This window comes from Strix aluco, chromosome 26 (genome assembly GCF_031877795.1).
Source record: "Strix aluco isolate bStrAlu1 chromosome 26, bStrAlu1.hap1, whole genome shotgun sequence".
NCBI classification, from domain to species: domain Eukaryota; kingdom Metazoa; phylum Chordata; class Aves; order Strigiformes; family Strigidae; genus Strix; species Strix aluco.
In genome coordinates this window covers 6,930,739-6,948,251 of record NC_133956.1, presented here as the reverse complement: position 1 = coordinate 6,948,251, position 17,513 = coordinate 6,930,739, and the positions used below count along the sequence as shown (strand labels likewise).

The window sequence follows — 17,513 nt, the reverse complement described above, 5'->3', positions numbered from 1 at the left end:
TTCACAGCTTTCCAGGACTTAAGTACTTTCGTATTCCTCTCTTAAAATAATATGCAAGGAGAGCAACAGCTACTCTATAACTAGCAGACTCCCATTTTCCTGTGAAATGCACTCACACAGAGAGAACCAGCCACAGGTCAATACTCTTCGTCACAGATAAACCCTTGAAATAGGTTTTATGTGTGACTTAAATGATGCACAGGCCTCGATTTAGGTCTCAGCATGGAGATGATGTCTCCAAGTGAGACTCTATGAGAAGGAAAGCTTTAATTTATATAATTTATTGGGGAAAAGATTTCAGTTTTTTAAAATTTTGTTATTATCTTTTATACTAATTGACTTAAAGATTAAAAGAGAGAATTTGAACATCTAGCCTGCCTGTATTGATAGTCTATAAAATATTAGCCATCTTCTGGATCAAACCTATCAGCTTGCAGTAGCCAAAAACTAATCTTCCAGAAAGGGACGCAGGCTGGATTTGCAGATTTCAAAATGCAGAGAATTAGAATATTTCCCATTGAGGCTTGTGCTGAGACTTAATAGCTGCACTGTTTAAAAAAAAAAAAATAACAGCTAATATTTCACTTGAATCTGCCAGTCTTTTACTTCCAGCCCTCTTTTTTTTTTTTTCTTTTTCTTTTTTTTTTTTTTTTTAACCTTTCCCTGGTAAGTTAAAAAGCCCTTTTGCTCATAGCGTTTTGTCTCCTGTCTGGACCACTGGGTCATTTTCTGATCCCAGCAACACGTCTCACACCACATTGTGTAAGGGAGCGGGCAGCGAATTCCTGAGGATAACTGTCCTCATCCCATTGGAGGTTTGTGACATTCCAAGAGCACAGGGACCAAAGCCTTCTCCCAGCAGTGGCTCCACAGGGATGCTCAGACCTTTTCCCTCTTCCCAGATGCTAAGGAAGGCCCCAGCACACACAGGGACATTTTGCAAATCTACATATCAATCTGCCCTGCTCTAACAGCAGTTAATTCTTTTGGAGCTTTCCGCCAGTTGGACCTGCTCTGTACTTTCCAGAGGAGGCTTAGCAGAGCGCTGAGTCTGCTAGAGCAGTAATAATAATAAACGGTGCAGCCATAACCTTGCCTTTAAGGGCTGAGGGGGTAATGCATTTAATATATTAACATGTTCAATAACCTCAGTGCCTGTCATGTGCTGATTTAAGGAACTGCAAACTAATTTATTAAAGGAAGACTATGGCTGAGGACATGAAGAAGTCTGGTGTCTGGAAACTGTGAGTGGACTAGACTATCAAATGGATATCTTCAGCCAACAGGCACCGATGTCCTTTACACAAGCACCTTTTAAATTAAAATGAAGCTCCTTGTCCCTTCTGACCTCCAAGCCAAGGCAGCAGCATTGACACAGTGAGCTGCTCCATACACTTTGTCCAGAAATTTTAAGAAATTTTAAGTAATCAAGACATGAGTCTGCTGTGAGTCTGAATGAGGACAGAAAATAGTTGTGGAAAAGGATAATGTCTGCACAGGAGGGGAATTAATGTGCTAACTGACCCACATCCCCAAGTCACTCAAGACAAGGAGTGAAGAAAGGGGCTGCACTTCCCTCGAGCATCTGAAGATGAGTGACAAGGGAAGGCTGGTGGTTCCTGTGTCCCCTCTGGGAAGGTGGTCAAGGAAAAAGCTCTCCCTGACCTTCCTGAAAGGGAAAATTGTTAGACTGCAACATTTTCTTCATTTCCTTCCTGGTAAGAAAACAATGAAGAAGCTGCTTAACTTCTTTTAAACAACCTCTTGGAGGCCACAGTAACAAACCTCTTAGGAGAGTGCTACTACAGTGGAGGTAGAGACACCTCATTAAAGAGGCACGTTTATATCTGGTCCAGAAACGTAAAATCAAATAAATCTTTACAAACCAAATTTCCAAGACTGCTGTTTCCATCAGCTAAGTGAGCACACAAAAATCTCATGGATCTGCTTTAAAATAATAAAAAAAAAAAAAAATTTCCTGCAGTTCTGTAACCCAAAGGAACAGCTTCACTTACAGTGACAGAAATGCACAAAAAGCAGACAAGCAGCATAATTAGTGAAAAAGGGAAAATATTTAAAGTTCTTTCTTTTGCAAAAGTTTTCCTGATTCTTGGAACGAAGATACGGATTTTCCGGGGCCGGCGGGGGGAGAGGTACACATTTTAACCAGATAAAGATCCTCATTAAAAATAATAATAAAAAAACGTTTAACTGCTTCCAGCCTACTTGAGAGTTTAGAGCATTAGATCATGCTGGAGAGATCTACCACAGCCAAAATGAAGACAGCTCCATAGATATCCCCCTTGAGTTTACGCTGAAGGCTAAAATTAACTTTGGAAAACTGTTTTCTAAAAGAGCTTCAACTCAGCTTGTATTTTTGCAAGTGCAGTCCGGTAGTGAGAGCTCCAGCTTCTCCATTCTGCAATTAACTGTGGTTGCAAAACTGCACACCAGGAAGGAGGATCCTAATGAATCAGGGCACAAACAAACTTATTTTAGACTCCGCAAAATAATCTGTGAAACATCCAGTTCTGCAAATCTCCTGGACCTCCAGTTCACACTCCATCACCAACAGCAATGATTCTGTAACTGGACTTTAACCGATGATTTTATCAGCACACAAGGCTGATCTTTTTCTCACTCTCCAGTATTTCTTCCAAAGGTCCTTGTGTCTCCACCATCAGCAAAGCAAACAGCTTTTACCCAAGTGCTGCAAAGTTCCATGAAGTATAAGCATGCCCACAGGACACAGCCAGGGCTCTGACCATCACCCCCTTCCAGCAAAAAGTCATTTTCATGCAATTCCACATTATCATCATGCAACTCTTTGTCCTGAAATCGCTGATCAGGGAATTTCTGCCCCCTCATGCATTCATAGGCAAATGCATAGTTTTGCATTCAAACACCAACACTGGGTTGCTTTTTTGAAGGAAGCATTTCCATGTTACCTTCCTCATGCAAGTTTGCTGCAAAGCTAAAGAAGGGAAGTCCCTTGAAGGCAAGTGTCTATTTGCAATGAGCAATCAGCAGAGTCAGTGCTGACAGTTTGTGTGCTTCAAGGGAGCAGAGATGAAGAGCAAAGCGGCTAGAGAGATGGTGGAAAGGATGGTTTGATCGCAGCATCCTGAATAAAAGCCTAACAGAAGCATGGTGGAAAGCAAGATGAAGTGACGGAAGAGGCTGAATTGATTCACTTCTCAAAGAAAAACCTCAGAGCTAAGTAACAAAAGCAAGAGGGAAAGAGAAAGAAAATGAATCAGAAATAGCTCCAGGCTGGGAGGGAGAGAAAGAACTGTTGCTTGGATCTGCTGTATGTCTCTGACGAGAATTTGGCCTCAAATTCAGTATCACTTCCCCATGCTCCCATATGCCTAGTGATCACCAACACGTTGTTACCCAGAAATCGCCCGCCAGCTTTACCAACAAAGCCATCAGCTCCAGGCACTGCCCACCCTGAATCACCCAGCGTCTGGGTCACTTATCCAGCACAGACAAGCCCTCCATCGGCACTTCTGGCTAAGCACACGTGCCACAGTCCACGCAGCACCCAGTGCCTCACCCCCCACCCATGCTGTGCCGCTTCCCACTGTTGTTTTGGGGTTGACGCTCTTCTTGAGTAATTAACTCTCCCAGCTGTGTCATCTTCTGAGATTTGCAATGATGGAGCTACAGACAATGGACATTTTGCATTTTTGTCAAACTATAATCAAGAAACTGAACTCGACATCCTTATTGCAAGACTTGCTGCAACCAAAGATGGAGGGGAGATCTGTCAAACCCACAGTGCCAGACACTTATGAGAAGTTAAAGGGACCTGGGCACCTCTGGCACTTTTGAAAACTTTACCCACAGTCTCTTGGAAGAGACATTTTTTTGCACGTGGTTTTGCATGTTCCTGATAAGAGTTCACTCACACATTCACTGAGGCAATGATGAAGGTTGCTTGCAAAGAGTATCTGGTGGTAGTGAGGTTGTGGATCATTAATGACTAGAATGTCCTGGAATGAAGGTCTTTAGAGAAAAAGTCTATTGATATGATATAGAAAATGTTGAAGCTACATGCAACTGCGAAGGATGAAATGTGCAGCGCGAACAGATCTAGCATAAAAAGCCACCCAAAGACTGTCTCCAGGTGCTTGTTCATGGATGTTTGCCTGACCCAGGAGCTTTTGCTCTCATTCTGGGGTGGTTTTGTTTATAAATCCTTGACAGCGAAGCTGTATTTCAGGATTATTCCCTTTAAGAATCACAAATAGGATGGTGCAGATGCTCTGCTGCAGGCTGGCATGTACAGCCAGTGCTCTCCACCACAACACGCATCAGCTTAATGCAGGACTGGTCCTCTTCTGAAAATTTCAGTCAATTTAAGACTCCCTCATCCCCCTCCCTCCGACTCCTGGGTTTTTCCAGACCCTGGGAAGGCTTTCCCTTCCCCTTTGCCAGTGCCCCCAAGAAGACTTGTAAGTCAATATACTAAGCAGAGGAGCTAGGAGCTGACTGTCTCTTACCTTTGGTTTTAAAAGCAAAGTTACAGTACTTGCAGACATATGGCCTGACGTCTGTGTGCGTGCGAATGTGTTTCTTCAGCATGCTGGGTTTCTTGCAGCGAATTCCACACTCCTCACATACATACTTCCCTCTTCCACGGCCTCGCACATACACATACTCTTCGTTTGATTTGTACCTATGAGCAACAGGTGTCATGATAAAAAAAAAAAAAAAAAAAAAGAAGATTCCCACCTCAAAAGTAGTCACAACTTTCCTGAATTAATTCAGCATGTTATTGACACCACCGGTCTCATTTACCATTTGCTAGCTCTGGGTAATTAGGCTAAATTTAAAATATCGACAAAAGCTTTTGCCCAGATGCCTACTTCCTCTTCTGGAATATGTTCTTATGTCCTACATCTGCTTCTCTATACAGACAAATAGCCCAAAGTCCGAGATAAGTCACAGGGTCACCCAAACGTCCTGATTTTCCCCATCCTCAAACACAAACTGAGGCACTCATAATAGTCTGCATAAGATATGTCACAGTCCAGCCTGGTTGCCTGAATCATCTCTCAGCCAATGCTCTGTTTTAAAATATGCACAGTCTGTCACCGTACTATGCAAAGTATTGAGAAAATACATCCCAGCTAAATCTCCTGTGATACAACCTTTCCCACCCACTGGGACAACAGTAAAAGCCATCTGAGAACACTGTGATGCCACACTGCAAGCTGTGGTCCCTGCACAGACTCCTGATAGAATGAGACACCCAGAATGGACACAAAGAGAAGAAAACATCATTTTTTAAAATATATTGTGCTGACACTAAATGTAAACACCGCAGACTCCAGGCTCTTTTATCTTTGGCACAAAATCATGACTTAGGTTTACCCAAGAGAATGAGATTGGTCATCCTTCCTTCACATTGTATATTCATTTATTTTCTGTCCACGCAGTAGTGCATAGGAAAGGCTACAGGATGGGGGTTTGAAAAATATTTGTGAGACTGAGACAAATCATTTAGCCTCCCGATGTTTAGCAAATGGAGTCTGTAATTTCCTTTACTTGCAGCACAAGAAGAATAAGGTAACACAAAATTGGTCTTATGTATTTATAATGCAAACCAAAAAAGATCATTTAATACTGAGTGAAAAATACACAAAGGTCATGAATCCATCCCTGATAGGATGATAATGGCATGGTCTGCACAGGTTGCATTCAAGAAAATACATCTCAGTTACCCACAAGTGTGGATTTAAAAGCAGGTAAGTCACACTGCATGAACCCCTTGATCTCCCACCCAGGCAGAATGCACATGGCCTTGACTCCATTTTGTTTCATTCACTTAGGAAGTGTACAGGTAATTTCAGTTCCACATGGGTGTTCTACTACACATGAAATTCAGAATAATCTTCCTGGGAGATTCAGAAATTCAGAATAATCAACCTGGCAAATGTGAGTTGTGGACTAAACCCTTCCTCTCCTGCCAAGTCCTGGTGTCTCTGACTCAAGGTCTTAGCTGTAAAAGGCAGGCCGAGCCACTTCTTTGCTTCACAGGAGACATGTGAGCAGATGCTTAAAAGATGATGAGTTGCTCATGCATTAAGGTGATGAGGTCACAGATCTCCTGTGCAGGTTCAGACACAGACTAGAGAAGAGAAGAAAAATGGGTGTCTAGATAGCCCCAATCCAGCCTGAAATACCAGTAGCAGCACCAGCCTAACTAGGTCTTGGTGTCCAACAGCTACATGTGGGGGAACAGCCTGTATTTCTGTCCTTTAGCATCAGCAGAAGTTCTCCAGACCATAACCAGGGTCATCTAGTAGCCCAGATACTCTATTCTATCTCCTCTAACTGAAGCCACAGCAATGCCATCTACACCGTTGCCTTCCCCCGCTCCTCTCCCCCACCAAAAAAACCCCAACAAACACCACCACCAAAAACCCTTCATCACAAGGTTCACATTATTTGGCCAGAGAGGACTGAGCTGGTGTCTGAAGAGCACACACCGACTTGTCAGCTTCCACCCTAGTATGTCCAGCTATCTCCATTTAACCATACAGATGTCAGGGTACCCATAATTAATTGTTAGGGATGGCCAACGTCCCTTCTTCATTCAGTCGGTGACTTAACGCTAAAGCAGCAAAAGGAACCCAGGAATCCTGAATTTTCTTCAGTTCAAATTTGTATTTGAGGTTTCCTTCTCGCCCTCCTTTCCTTCCATCATTATGCTGGTAATCACCTTGCCATTTAAAAAATGAAATTACCCCTTTATCAGCCTTGTACTTGCACTACCCTTAATTACACTCTCACATGGAAATCTCTAAGCATGTTCTTTGTGTCCAACAGTCCCTTCATCAGCCTCATTAAAGCTATTGGGGCTGGCTTTTCCTGGATAAAAAGGCACACGTGATTTAATCTGAAATTAGACATTGCAGTTTATCTGACACCCTGTGAGACTAAGCCATCCTTTAACACAGATATTTTTCTACAGCTCTCTGAGACCATGTGTAAAACACACAGGGAGAGGAGAGAAACAGAAAAAGAAAGGTAACCTAAAGAACTACTGAACCAAATAAGAAGAAGAAAGCAAAGGAGGTGACACTGCCATAACACAGAGAAGGCTGCTGCAAATGCCATCTGTCTACATCGAAGGCTATAATATGTTTATGGAGATAATTACTTCAATATGATGCTGGTTTCTCTGTGGATCTAATATGCTCATATGATTTGCATCAGAAAGACAAATCAATGACAGCTCACTGCACGTGAAGATTTACCCTGGACAAAGGATCTTCCTGCTCTGTAATGTTTGCTGTAACCAGATCCCTCTAATATCCACAGTTGGAGTTTGTGTCAGCAAATCTGGGTTTCTCTTCCCGCGCACTGTGGAATTCATAATCCTGTAGCTAGCAACTTACACCTCTTGCAGTGTCACAGCTCCCATCTAATACCGAGATGATTTGAAATTCAGGAGGCTAACTGGCCATTATGAGCTTGCAGACTAATTTAGGAAATTCTTTCAAACAGACACACAAAAAGATAAAAATTCAGTTATTTGATGCAGCTTTCATAAGGTTAGTTGCTGTGTTCTGCTAGCAAATGCACATCTGTTGAACTTTGTGCAACCACTACAAACACTTTCCAGAGCAAGAGGAACTGGCACTATGGCAGCATCGGTGCTACCGTAGGCAGTACCAGATTCAGAGACTTCATGGCCCCAAAACAGACCATCAGTGTCAGGAGTCACAGGAAACCAAACAATGGGAAAACATGAACCTGGGGAAAGCTTTGTCACAGCTCTTTCCCTTAAACGTAAAACCATGAAGCATTTATTCCTTTGCAGTCTTTAGGAGGCTTAGGTCTTAATATTTGCCATTACAACTATCTGACTATCCTTCTTAGCCTCAGACACCTTTTTTTTTCCTCAGCACTGTGAGCCACATCCAAAATCTTCATGTGGCTGAAAACCACATGATAAAATCTTGGAGAGCAGAGGGGGAAGGAAGTTTGGTGGTTCACAGGCAGGAAGGGAGAGCAGGTTTCTGGGGGACTCATTGCTTCACTATGAGACACAGTTCGGCTGAATCACCCCTTCTCTCCTGGTTTCTACAGCCACCAGAATTTCACCTTGCCCTGCAAAGTCTTTGCTGATGTGACCTTGCTGGTCACAACCTCAGCCCACCAGCTGCACTTATATTATTTGCAAGTCACATGTAGGCAGTCTGATTTTGTGGATTTCCAGAATTTGAAGCTTCATCATGTGTTATGGTGAAGAACACCCCTGGTTAGTTTTGCAGCAATCGAACGAGTATTTCCTTGACTGGTTTTGACATTTGCTAAACTCACTTGTTTGATTTTTGGATTTCTGGTACACAGTAACAGGAACTGGATATCTGATCCCTTTCCTGTGCCGCTGCATTTAGCTCACAGTCAAGTGAACCAAGTAGCTCCAGTTGTTGCCTTCGGTGTAAGTCTGGTTTTATTGATGGCACATTTTACCTGTCATCAGGCTGCCCACTCACCTGGCTTGGCTATCCTTCCGAAGTCCAGACAGTCTGCTCTGGTATTAACTAATCTAATTTATGTTTTACGCCACCTGCAAAATTTGCCAGATAGCCAACAAATGTGTAACTATTATAATGTCACTAACTACTAGTAAGTTTATTGCCTTTCTCACAGCTCCCTACTAGATGATTAGACCACTTCTTCCACACTGACACCTCCAGTACCCACTCTCAAACTGCATGTGCAGCAGAAGTCCTTGGCCTTACCCACTGCATACCCTGGGGAAACATGGTGGGACACCCTACAAGACCGCAGGATCACCACAGAGGATCACCACAGAGGTGTGTCCTTAAGGCCAGGCAGTTACTGTGAAATCTCCCTTAACTCAAGCCAACCTACAGAAGAACAAACAGAAGGATTTCTTTCAAAATGCAGACCAGACAATGTCATTTCCAGGTTTCTTCTAGCATCATAAAGTCTTCTAATATCCCAATTTACCAGACAGGGATCTTGCACCAAGACAAACAACGAACTTCTGAAGAATGATACAGAAGGACAGAGAAAGAGCTGGGTATGGATATGGGAGGACCTGGCACAGAAATCCCCTCTTCCCTGCCTGAAGTAATGGATCCTTTGCAAACAGCTCTTGTCAATCTACAGTGAAACTGCAGAAGACAAGAGCCTGAGCTGAATGAGCCCCCACCACCCCTAGACTGGACATACGCAAAGAAGCTTGGTACGAAGGTGTTACTGTGAACATCATCTTGCCCTTGAATTAGGTATCAACAACTCAAATAAGATTTAACCCTGGAAGATTTACACTATCCAAGATGACCACCTCACAGGCAGCAAACCTTGGGCTCCTTCTGCTTGGTAAATCACTGGGGCAGGGACTATCTTCTGCCACAGGTACAACACAGAGCCTGAAGCAATGCGACCCTCATTTTGATTGGACTCTAATTCAGACAACAAATCACGATCGATCCAAAGATAAGTAGCTGGCTCAGACTCATGGGGAATCTCACAGAGGCTGAGGGGTATTAAACCTTCTCTTACTCAGCAGCACATGCTGCTGGCATAGGACAAGCAGCTGGGCAGTCAACAACCCTGCACGCTGCAGTGACTCCAGTGCATGGGGCTCTTTGCAGATGCAGAGGAGCTGGATGGGTGTGCCCTATCAAGAGCCCTCCCTCTTCTCATTGATAATGGAGAGCAGATTAAAATATTACAAACACAGCTCTTTCTCAGGGGTGCTGCTGTGATCAGCTTCCTCACACATTTCAGGTCCATGGCTGCTCGTAGCTGCAGGAGGGAAGGGCAAAGCAGAGAGACACCGTGACACACTTTCCAACCAGACACTTGGTGCCTGATTTGAAAACCTGCACATTTGATTATCCTCTTCCTCACAGGAGCAACAAGAAACACATGAAAAAACAGCTCATCTCATCCCTGAGTTTCTGTGGCTTGTTCATAGAATCATAGAACTATTTAGGTTGGAAAAGACCTTCAAGAACATTGAGTCCGACCATTGACTTAGCACTGCCAAGTCCACCACTAAACCATGTCCTTAAGTGTCACATCTACACATCTTTTAAATACCCCCAGAGATGGTGCCTCAACCACTTCCCTGGGCAGGCTGTTTCTTAAAATCCTTTTGGAGAAGAAGTTTTCCTAATACCCATCTAAACCTCCCCTGGCACAACCTGAGGCCATTTCCTCTTGTCCTATCGTTTGGGAGAAGGGACTGACCCCCATCTTGCTACAACCTTCTTTCAGGCAGTTGTAGAGAACAGTAAGGTCTCCCCTCAGCCTCTTTTTCTCTAGACTAAACACCCCCAGTTCCCTCAGCCCCCCTCATAAGACTTGTGCTCCAGACCCTTCACCAGCTTCATTGCTTTTCTCTGGACATGCTCCAGCACCTCAATGTATTTCTCATAGTGAGGGGCCCAAAATTGAACAGAAAATTCTACGTGTGGCCTCACCAGTGCCAAGTACAAGGGAACGATTCCTTCCCTAGTCCTGCTGGCCACACTATTCCTGACACAAGCCAGGGTGCTGTTGGCTTTCTTGGCCACCTGGGCACACTGCTGGCTCATATTCAGCCGGCTGTCGACCAACACTCCCAGGTCCTTTTCCTCTGGGCAGTTTTCCAGCCACTCTGCCCCAAGCCTGTAGCACCGCTGGGGGTTGTTGTGACCCAAGTGCAGGACCCGGCCCTGAGCCTTGGTGAACCTCATACAATTGGCCTTGGCCCATCGCTCCAGCCTGTCCAGATCCCTCTGTAGAGCCTGTCTGCCCTTGAGCAGATCAACGCTCCCACCCAGTTTGGTGTCATCTGCAAACTTACTGAGGGTGCACTCGATGCCCTCGTCCAGATCACTGATAAAGATATTGAACAGAACTGGCCCCAGTACTGAGCCCTGGGAACACCACGTGTGACCGGCCACCAACTGGATTTAACTCCGTTCCCCACAACTCTTTGGGCCCGGCCATCAGCCAGTTTTTCACCCAGCAAAGGGTGCGATCATCTAAGCCATGAGCAGCCAGTTTCTCCAGGAGAATGATGTCAGAAACAGTGTCAAAGGCTTTACTAAAGTCCAGGTAAACAACATCCACAGCCTTTCCCTCATCCACTAAGTGGGTCACCTTGTCACAGAAGGAGATCAGGTTTGTCAAGCAGGACCTGCCTTTCATAAACCCATGCTGACTGGGCCTGATCTCCTGCTTATCCTGTACATGCCACGTGATGGCACTCAACATGATCTGCTCCATAACCTTCCCCAGCGCTGAGGTCAGACTTACAGGCCTGTAGTTCCCCGGATCTTCCTTCCAGCCCTTCTTGTAGATGGGCGTCACATTTGATGACCTCCAGTCACCTGGGACCTCCCCAGTTAGACAGAACTGATGATAAATGATTGATAGTGGCTTGGTGAACACCTCTGCCAGCTCCCTCAGTACCCTTGGGTGGATCTCATCTGGCCCCATAGACTGATGTGTGTCTAAGTGGTGTAGCAGGTCACTAACCCCCTTGAATTAAGGGCGCTTCATTCTGCTCCCTGTCCCTGTCTTCCAGCTCAGGGGGTTGGGTACCCAGAGAACAACTGATCTTACTATTAAAGACTGAGACAAAGAAGGCATTAAGTACCTCAGCCTTTTGCTCATCCTTTGTCACTATGTTTACCCTGCATTCAAAAAAGGATGGAGATTCTCCTTTGCCCACCTTCTGTTGCTAATGTATTTATAGAAACATCTTCTACTGTCTTTTATGGCAGTAGCCTGATTAAGTTCTAGTTGGGCTTTGGTCCTTCTAATTTTCTTATTGCATAACCTCATGACATCCTTGTAGTCCTCCTGAGTTGCCTGCCCTTTCATCCAAAGGTCATAAACTCTCCCTTTTTTTCCTGAGTTCCAGCCAAAGCTCTCTGTTCAGCCAGGCCAGTCTTCTTCCCCACCCGTCTTTCAGCACATGGGGACAGCCTGCTCCTGCACCTTGAAGATTTTCTTCTTGAAGAGTGTCCAGCCTTCCTGGACTCCTCTGCCCTTCAGGACTGCTTCCCAAGGCACTCTGTCAACCAGGCTCCTAAACAGGCCAAAGTCTGCCCTCTAGAAGTCCAAGGTAGCAGTTCTGCTGACCCCCCTCCTTATTTCTCCAAGAATCGAAAACTCTTTATCATTTTGTGATCACATATGATGATATATTCATATATATGGAAGAAAGAAGTAAAGTCTAAATAACCACATGCTCCTTTGAGAAAAGGTGACGCCCAATGGTTTCTATAATTTGTGTTTTTAAAATAAAGTAAGATGTGGGTAATATGGTTTATGAAAAGCAAGGGTTGGCAAGACACAGTATGGACTGGCAGATAAAGCAATAGATGAAGGAGGAGGAGACTGGAGCAAAATGAGACACCTCCAGACGCAGAACAGGGTAGCTGGACTGGCTAAGAGTCATCGCCATCTCCAGCTACTGCAAGTCTATAAAAGGAAACACAGCTGGTACTCAGCTATGAATTTCCTATATTTTGGGATAAACTTCCTTTCCAACCCAGCAGACATGGGCTAAATTCACATTGTTACGAGATACGAACACTAAAGGAGGAAAACTTACAGATTTACCCATGCTGTCATCCATATTAACCAAACAAATATAATTAAAAGTGTTGCTCAGATTTATGGGCCAGGTCCCAGGTGTGATTCAGGTCTTTGCAGAGGAAGTACCCACTAGATCAACCAAAGTCAAGATTTACTGCTTTCCCTTCATGGACCACTTGCAGTTGGGACTAACGACTGCAGAAGCATCCCCTGGACTCTAAAAGTCAGCCTGGTGAGATTATGAGCCCACCTATGTGAAAAGAGGCATGGTGTAAATGAACATGGTTGTGGGCTTCTCCTGTCCATCCCCCCCAGCCTTGTCACACTGAGAGAGGACGTCAGTGGGGCTTGGGGGACCTGCTGAAAAGTGAAGGACTTGTCAGGAGGGCAGGAGCAAGGAGACATTCCTCAATTTTTGCAACTGCTCTGGATGATGCCTTGTCAGTGTGACAGCCCACCAGCACTGGCACCAAAGAGCAGGTCTTGCCACGATTTTGAAATGGGACATTACATCTCTGCACGAAGTGAGTAGGATCACATTCTGTCACAGGTAGCTGTGGGGCAGTGCATTAAAACTTGCCTGTATTTCTTTTTATGTAGAGATGACAGTGAGTACCATCTTTAAAACCAAGCCCTTTGTGAAGATGCTATGCCAAGCCCAGAAGAGGACTTTTTTTCCAGGCCCAGAGCTGCTTTCCAGGCCCTAGGCTCTGTAAAACTTCTCATGACCAAGCAATGTATATTGGTAAACATACATAGATTGGTAACTCTTTTTTGTAGATTTAATTTTACTACATCAAGTGGGAACCACTTCACAAACACTTTTGTGATCTTCTTCTCTGTGTTACCAGTTCTGGACTTGCTGACACTTCATATTTATGTCCCATCCATGTACGGAGCTGCACACCAACCATTTGCCACTTATTAGGAAATATCTTTATGAGATAAGTTGGAAAGCATTGAAGAAGAATGCATTATTAGCAGATGGAAACCCCATTTGCCTATGTCAGGAGTCAAGGACATCCTGTTGCTGTTCTTCAGATCTACCAGAATCGACTAATCTTGCTTAGAGAACTGAACAGATAAAGTTACATAAGCACCAAATATTTTTATTTCTATATCCAGTCGTATCAAAAGCAGATCATACTTTTTCAAAGGAACCCTTTAAAGAATTTTGCACAGGAACATCTTCAGCCTCACCACAGTGCACCAACTGAAAGAGGAAGATATTGCTTATGATCATCCAGTCTGTTTAAGTAAGAAGATGTGGTTATCAAAGAACCATCAGGTTTCTTGCATGTAAAAACCCTCTGTGCTGTGTGCCATGAGATGAGCCATTGACTGGAGGGCAGGCACACCATTCCTACAGTCACTAGCACACGTAAAGCACAGGAGAGTGTGGCTGCTTGCATGGAAACCAGGACTCCTTGGCAGTGCTGCTGTCCCACAGCAAAACATCCCCTTGGCTTACCAGCAATGCTGATCATGACTGCAAAATGCACGTCAATTCACCAAGAAACCCTAAAGGCAACTTCAGGAATAACTACAGCCCGCTCATTTCCTCTCTGCGGGAAACTAAGCATAGATAGGAGGAGGAGGAATTTTATGGCTTTGTTTAATGAAAAAAAAAAAAAAGATCACACAGGACAGTTCAGGCCTAAGTTACCCTTTCTGCTTTTTATAATATCCCTGGTGGGTCCTCACAGCTCAGATTTTACCTAAGGCAATTTTCCACATTTCTTTGAATGGGAAACAATAAAGTGGGTGTATCCCCACAGTGTGCTCCTTGTGATCACAGCTCTGTCAGCACGACCTCAGTGGCACTGGGGCTGCGTGGGACATGCCAGCTGCTTCAGAAGTGATGCTAGCACCATGGGTGGTCAAGGCTCTGTCCAAAAGCAGATCAGTGATTCTCCAGCCTGCCTACAAAAAATGAACACTGCCAGAGTCCATATATCATTGAAAAAAGCCACAGGAGTTGTTTCCTATAGCACTGCCCTGTGACAGGGCAGCCAGACCACCAGGACGTGGGGAGGTCAGTGTAAAGACATCAAGTCAAAGGAAATCTCTCTTGATGTGATCAAACCTAGACTGTGTCTAGGTTTTTGCATTTCAAAATTCGAACAGTGCCAGCAAACCAGAAAAAATGGGAGGGAAACAACAACTCTGCAGATGGATGCAAAGATGAATTTGGGAGGAAAGCATACAAAAAATGAATGAAACAAACATCATACTGAACCACAGACAGGGACAGGCTAATGAACTGGAAAGATGTATGTGATGGTCAGGAAGGAGAGACATTTATTGTTGACAATTATTCTAAGACCTACACAGTGAAACCAAGAAGCGGAAAATTTAAGCTAAATATGAACAAAGATGGGCGATATCTTCAGGTAGGTTTACCCTGCACAAAACCATGGTATGGATTTAAGCAGTATAACACCTCCTGCATGTTCAGCCTTTAAAGCACCTTTCACTGGACACAGCTTCTTGCTGTAAATTCACTGGAAGAGCTGACAAAAAACTTGACACCTCTGTAACACACACAGAGCGCTCTCCAGAGGTAGACAAACAGACAGAGTGAAAGAAATACAGAAAATATTCATAAACAACCCAAATCCACACAAGAAGTTTTTACTAGCATAAAAACACAGGCCAGAGAATGACTTTTAATGGCATTCCTCCATCAGCTAAAGCAAATCCTTTTGCTAGTAGAGCCTATTTTGATTGAAGAAGTGTTGTGGGCTACAGGGACAAGAGGATCTATGACCACATGAGTTGGTCTGCACTGGGGCGAGGGCTCCACCAACAGCTGTATCTGATCCCTGATCCTGAAACTGGCCCTTGAGCAGTGTGGGACCATGGGACTTCCTTCAGTTAAATTAATCCAAGACAGAGCAAGCACAATACCAGCAAACATTGTATATGGAAGTAAAACTACAAAAACAGTGCGGTTTTATATTACTTCTCTGAATGTTATGCTTGAGTGAAAGCTCGATTCAATTTGGGTTGCGGCATCAGACCTCTTCTAGTCCATTAGAAGTAAAATTACAGTTATACTCATTATGGCTTTATCTGCTGTTATACAACTTCATTCTCTCTATGCTTTAATCATTTAATTGTCATTGCAAACCGCTATAAAAGCACATCTATTTCAGAAAAAAAAAAATCAATGTAAATAGCGCTACGCTGCTTTATACAAGCTGAAAACCTGGGTTTGATTACTAAAATGCAATTAGAGATGAAACAAGACTGAAAAAATGAAAGTACATTCACTGCAAGGTGAAAGTATTTCAGTGGAACATGCGTGCATCATCCCTGCCAGGTGGTCAGCTTTAGCCACCTAAGCATGAAGAAATGTGGAATTATATTGATTGTGTGCACAGGCTAATTAGTCCCTTCTGGGTTTCCTTTCCATTAAATCCAACTGCAAGAGCAGAGAGGTAATGCAAAAATTTCCACAGTCTCTCACTTCTTGAGAATTGAATTACTCGAGCGTGTTCAGAGAAGGGCAACGGAGCTGGTGCAGGGTCTGGAGCACAGGTCTGATGGGGAGCGGCTGAGGGAACTGGGGGGGTTTAGTCTGGAGAAGAGGAGGCTGAGGGGAGACCTCATGGCCCTCTCCAACTCCCTGAAAGGAGGGTGCAGAGAGAGGGGATGAGTCTCTTTAATCAAGTAATAAGTGATAGGACAAGAGGGAATGGCCTCAAGCTGCGCCAGGGAAGGTTTAGACTGGCTCTTAGGAAGTATTTCTTTACAGAACAGGTAGTCAGGCGTTGGAATGGGCTGACCAGGGAGGTGGTGGAGTCCCCATCCCTGGAGGTGTTTAAGAGTTGGGTTGACCCAGCGCTGAGGGATCTGGTGGAGTTGAGAACTGTCAATGTTAGGTTAATGGTTGGACTAGATGATCTTCAAGGTTTTTTCCAACCCAGACGATTCTGTGATTCTGTGATTCTTGTTTAATGATTGGGCCATGTGTTCCTATCCTCAGAAGATGCCATGCAGAAGTCAAACGGTTATTGCAAAGCACATGCAATCTAAACACCGCATCCCACCACCACAGTGACATAAACAGGAAAGAAACAAGAAAGTAATCAGCTGCTGCAGTGTTTTGCAATGACAGGGACATGATGGCAGCATCACAAAATATCACGTCTGCCTTCCACCTCTACGTGCACATTTCCGAAGATTTCCCTGTATGTTATTAGAATAAATTAATGCTGCATGACTGCTAATGCAAGGCTGGGCTTTATTTCCCAGCACCAGTCAGACAGGTTAGGTCACAATACAAAAGTCCACACGGGTAAGCACGCACACTGTTCCCAGGGCACGGCTCCAACACCACCTTTCTCTTTTGAAGATCAAATACAAATAGAATAAAATACCAGATTAAAAAAAACAACTGCCACAAACTCATACAGCTGATTCATAAAATATGCATAGAGAAAGTCTAGCCTGGAAATCCCCATAGATGACCTGTCGCAATCCCATTTCTTCCTCCTTCACCGCCATCAGAATAGATTAAACAATTTCCAGAGAATCTGACATTAATGACTCCATCTGACTCTAAGTGAGTCTCGCCTGACACAGATACTTCTTGTTCTCAAAACAGCTCTTTCTGCAACTATTTTTCTAAGTACAGTGAATGATTCTGGATGCCACTGCTGTTTTAATTATAGGCTGCCTTCTTGTCCTTCTGTTGCTTGTCATGTCAAGGAGGAAGGACCATGTTTAATGGCCTTACTCCAGTGTTTTATTTTCAGTTCTAACTGCACTCCCTGCAGTACCTGTATTTTTGGAAGCATGTCAGGGTCTGTAACACTTGTTAGTCCTAAACAGATCATCAAGTTCTTGAATTAACTGTTTTGGATTGAGATCAGTTACAGCTCAAGCATTATTTCAAACTGTACTGAGGATGCTGA

General features: G+C 44.1%; 1 protein-coding gene across 2 annotated transcripts in view; it reads right to left on the bottom strand.

Moving 5' to 3' along the window:
• Nucleotides 1-17,513, bottom strand: part of HIVEP3 (HIVEP zinc finger 3) — a 279,229-nt gene that overhangs the window by 21,992 nt on the left and 239,724 nt on the right. For both annotated transcript variants that reach the window (XM_074850720.1, XM_074850721.1), the window contains one exon: nt 4,509-4,684. In XM_074850720.1, coding sequence (XP_074706821.1) covers nt 4,509-4,684 — 176 coding nt within the window. The remainder of the gene's footprint in view (nt 1-4,508; nt 4,685-17,513) is intronic.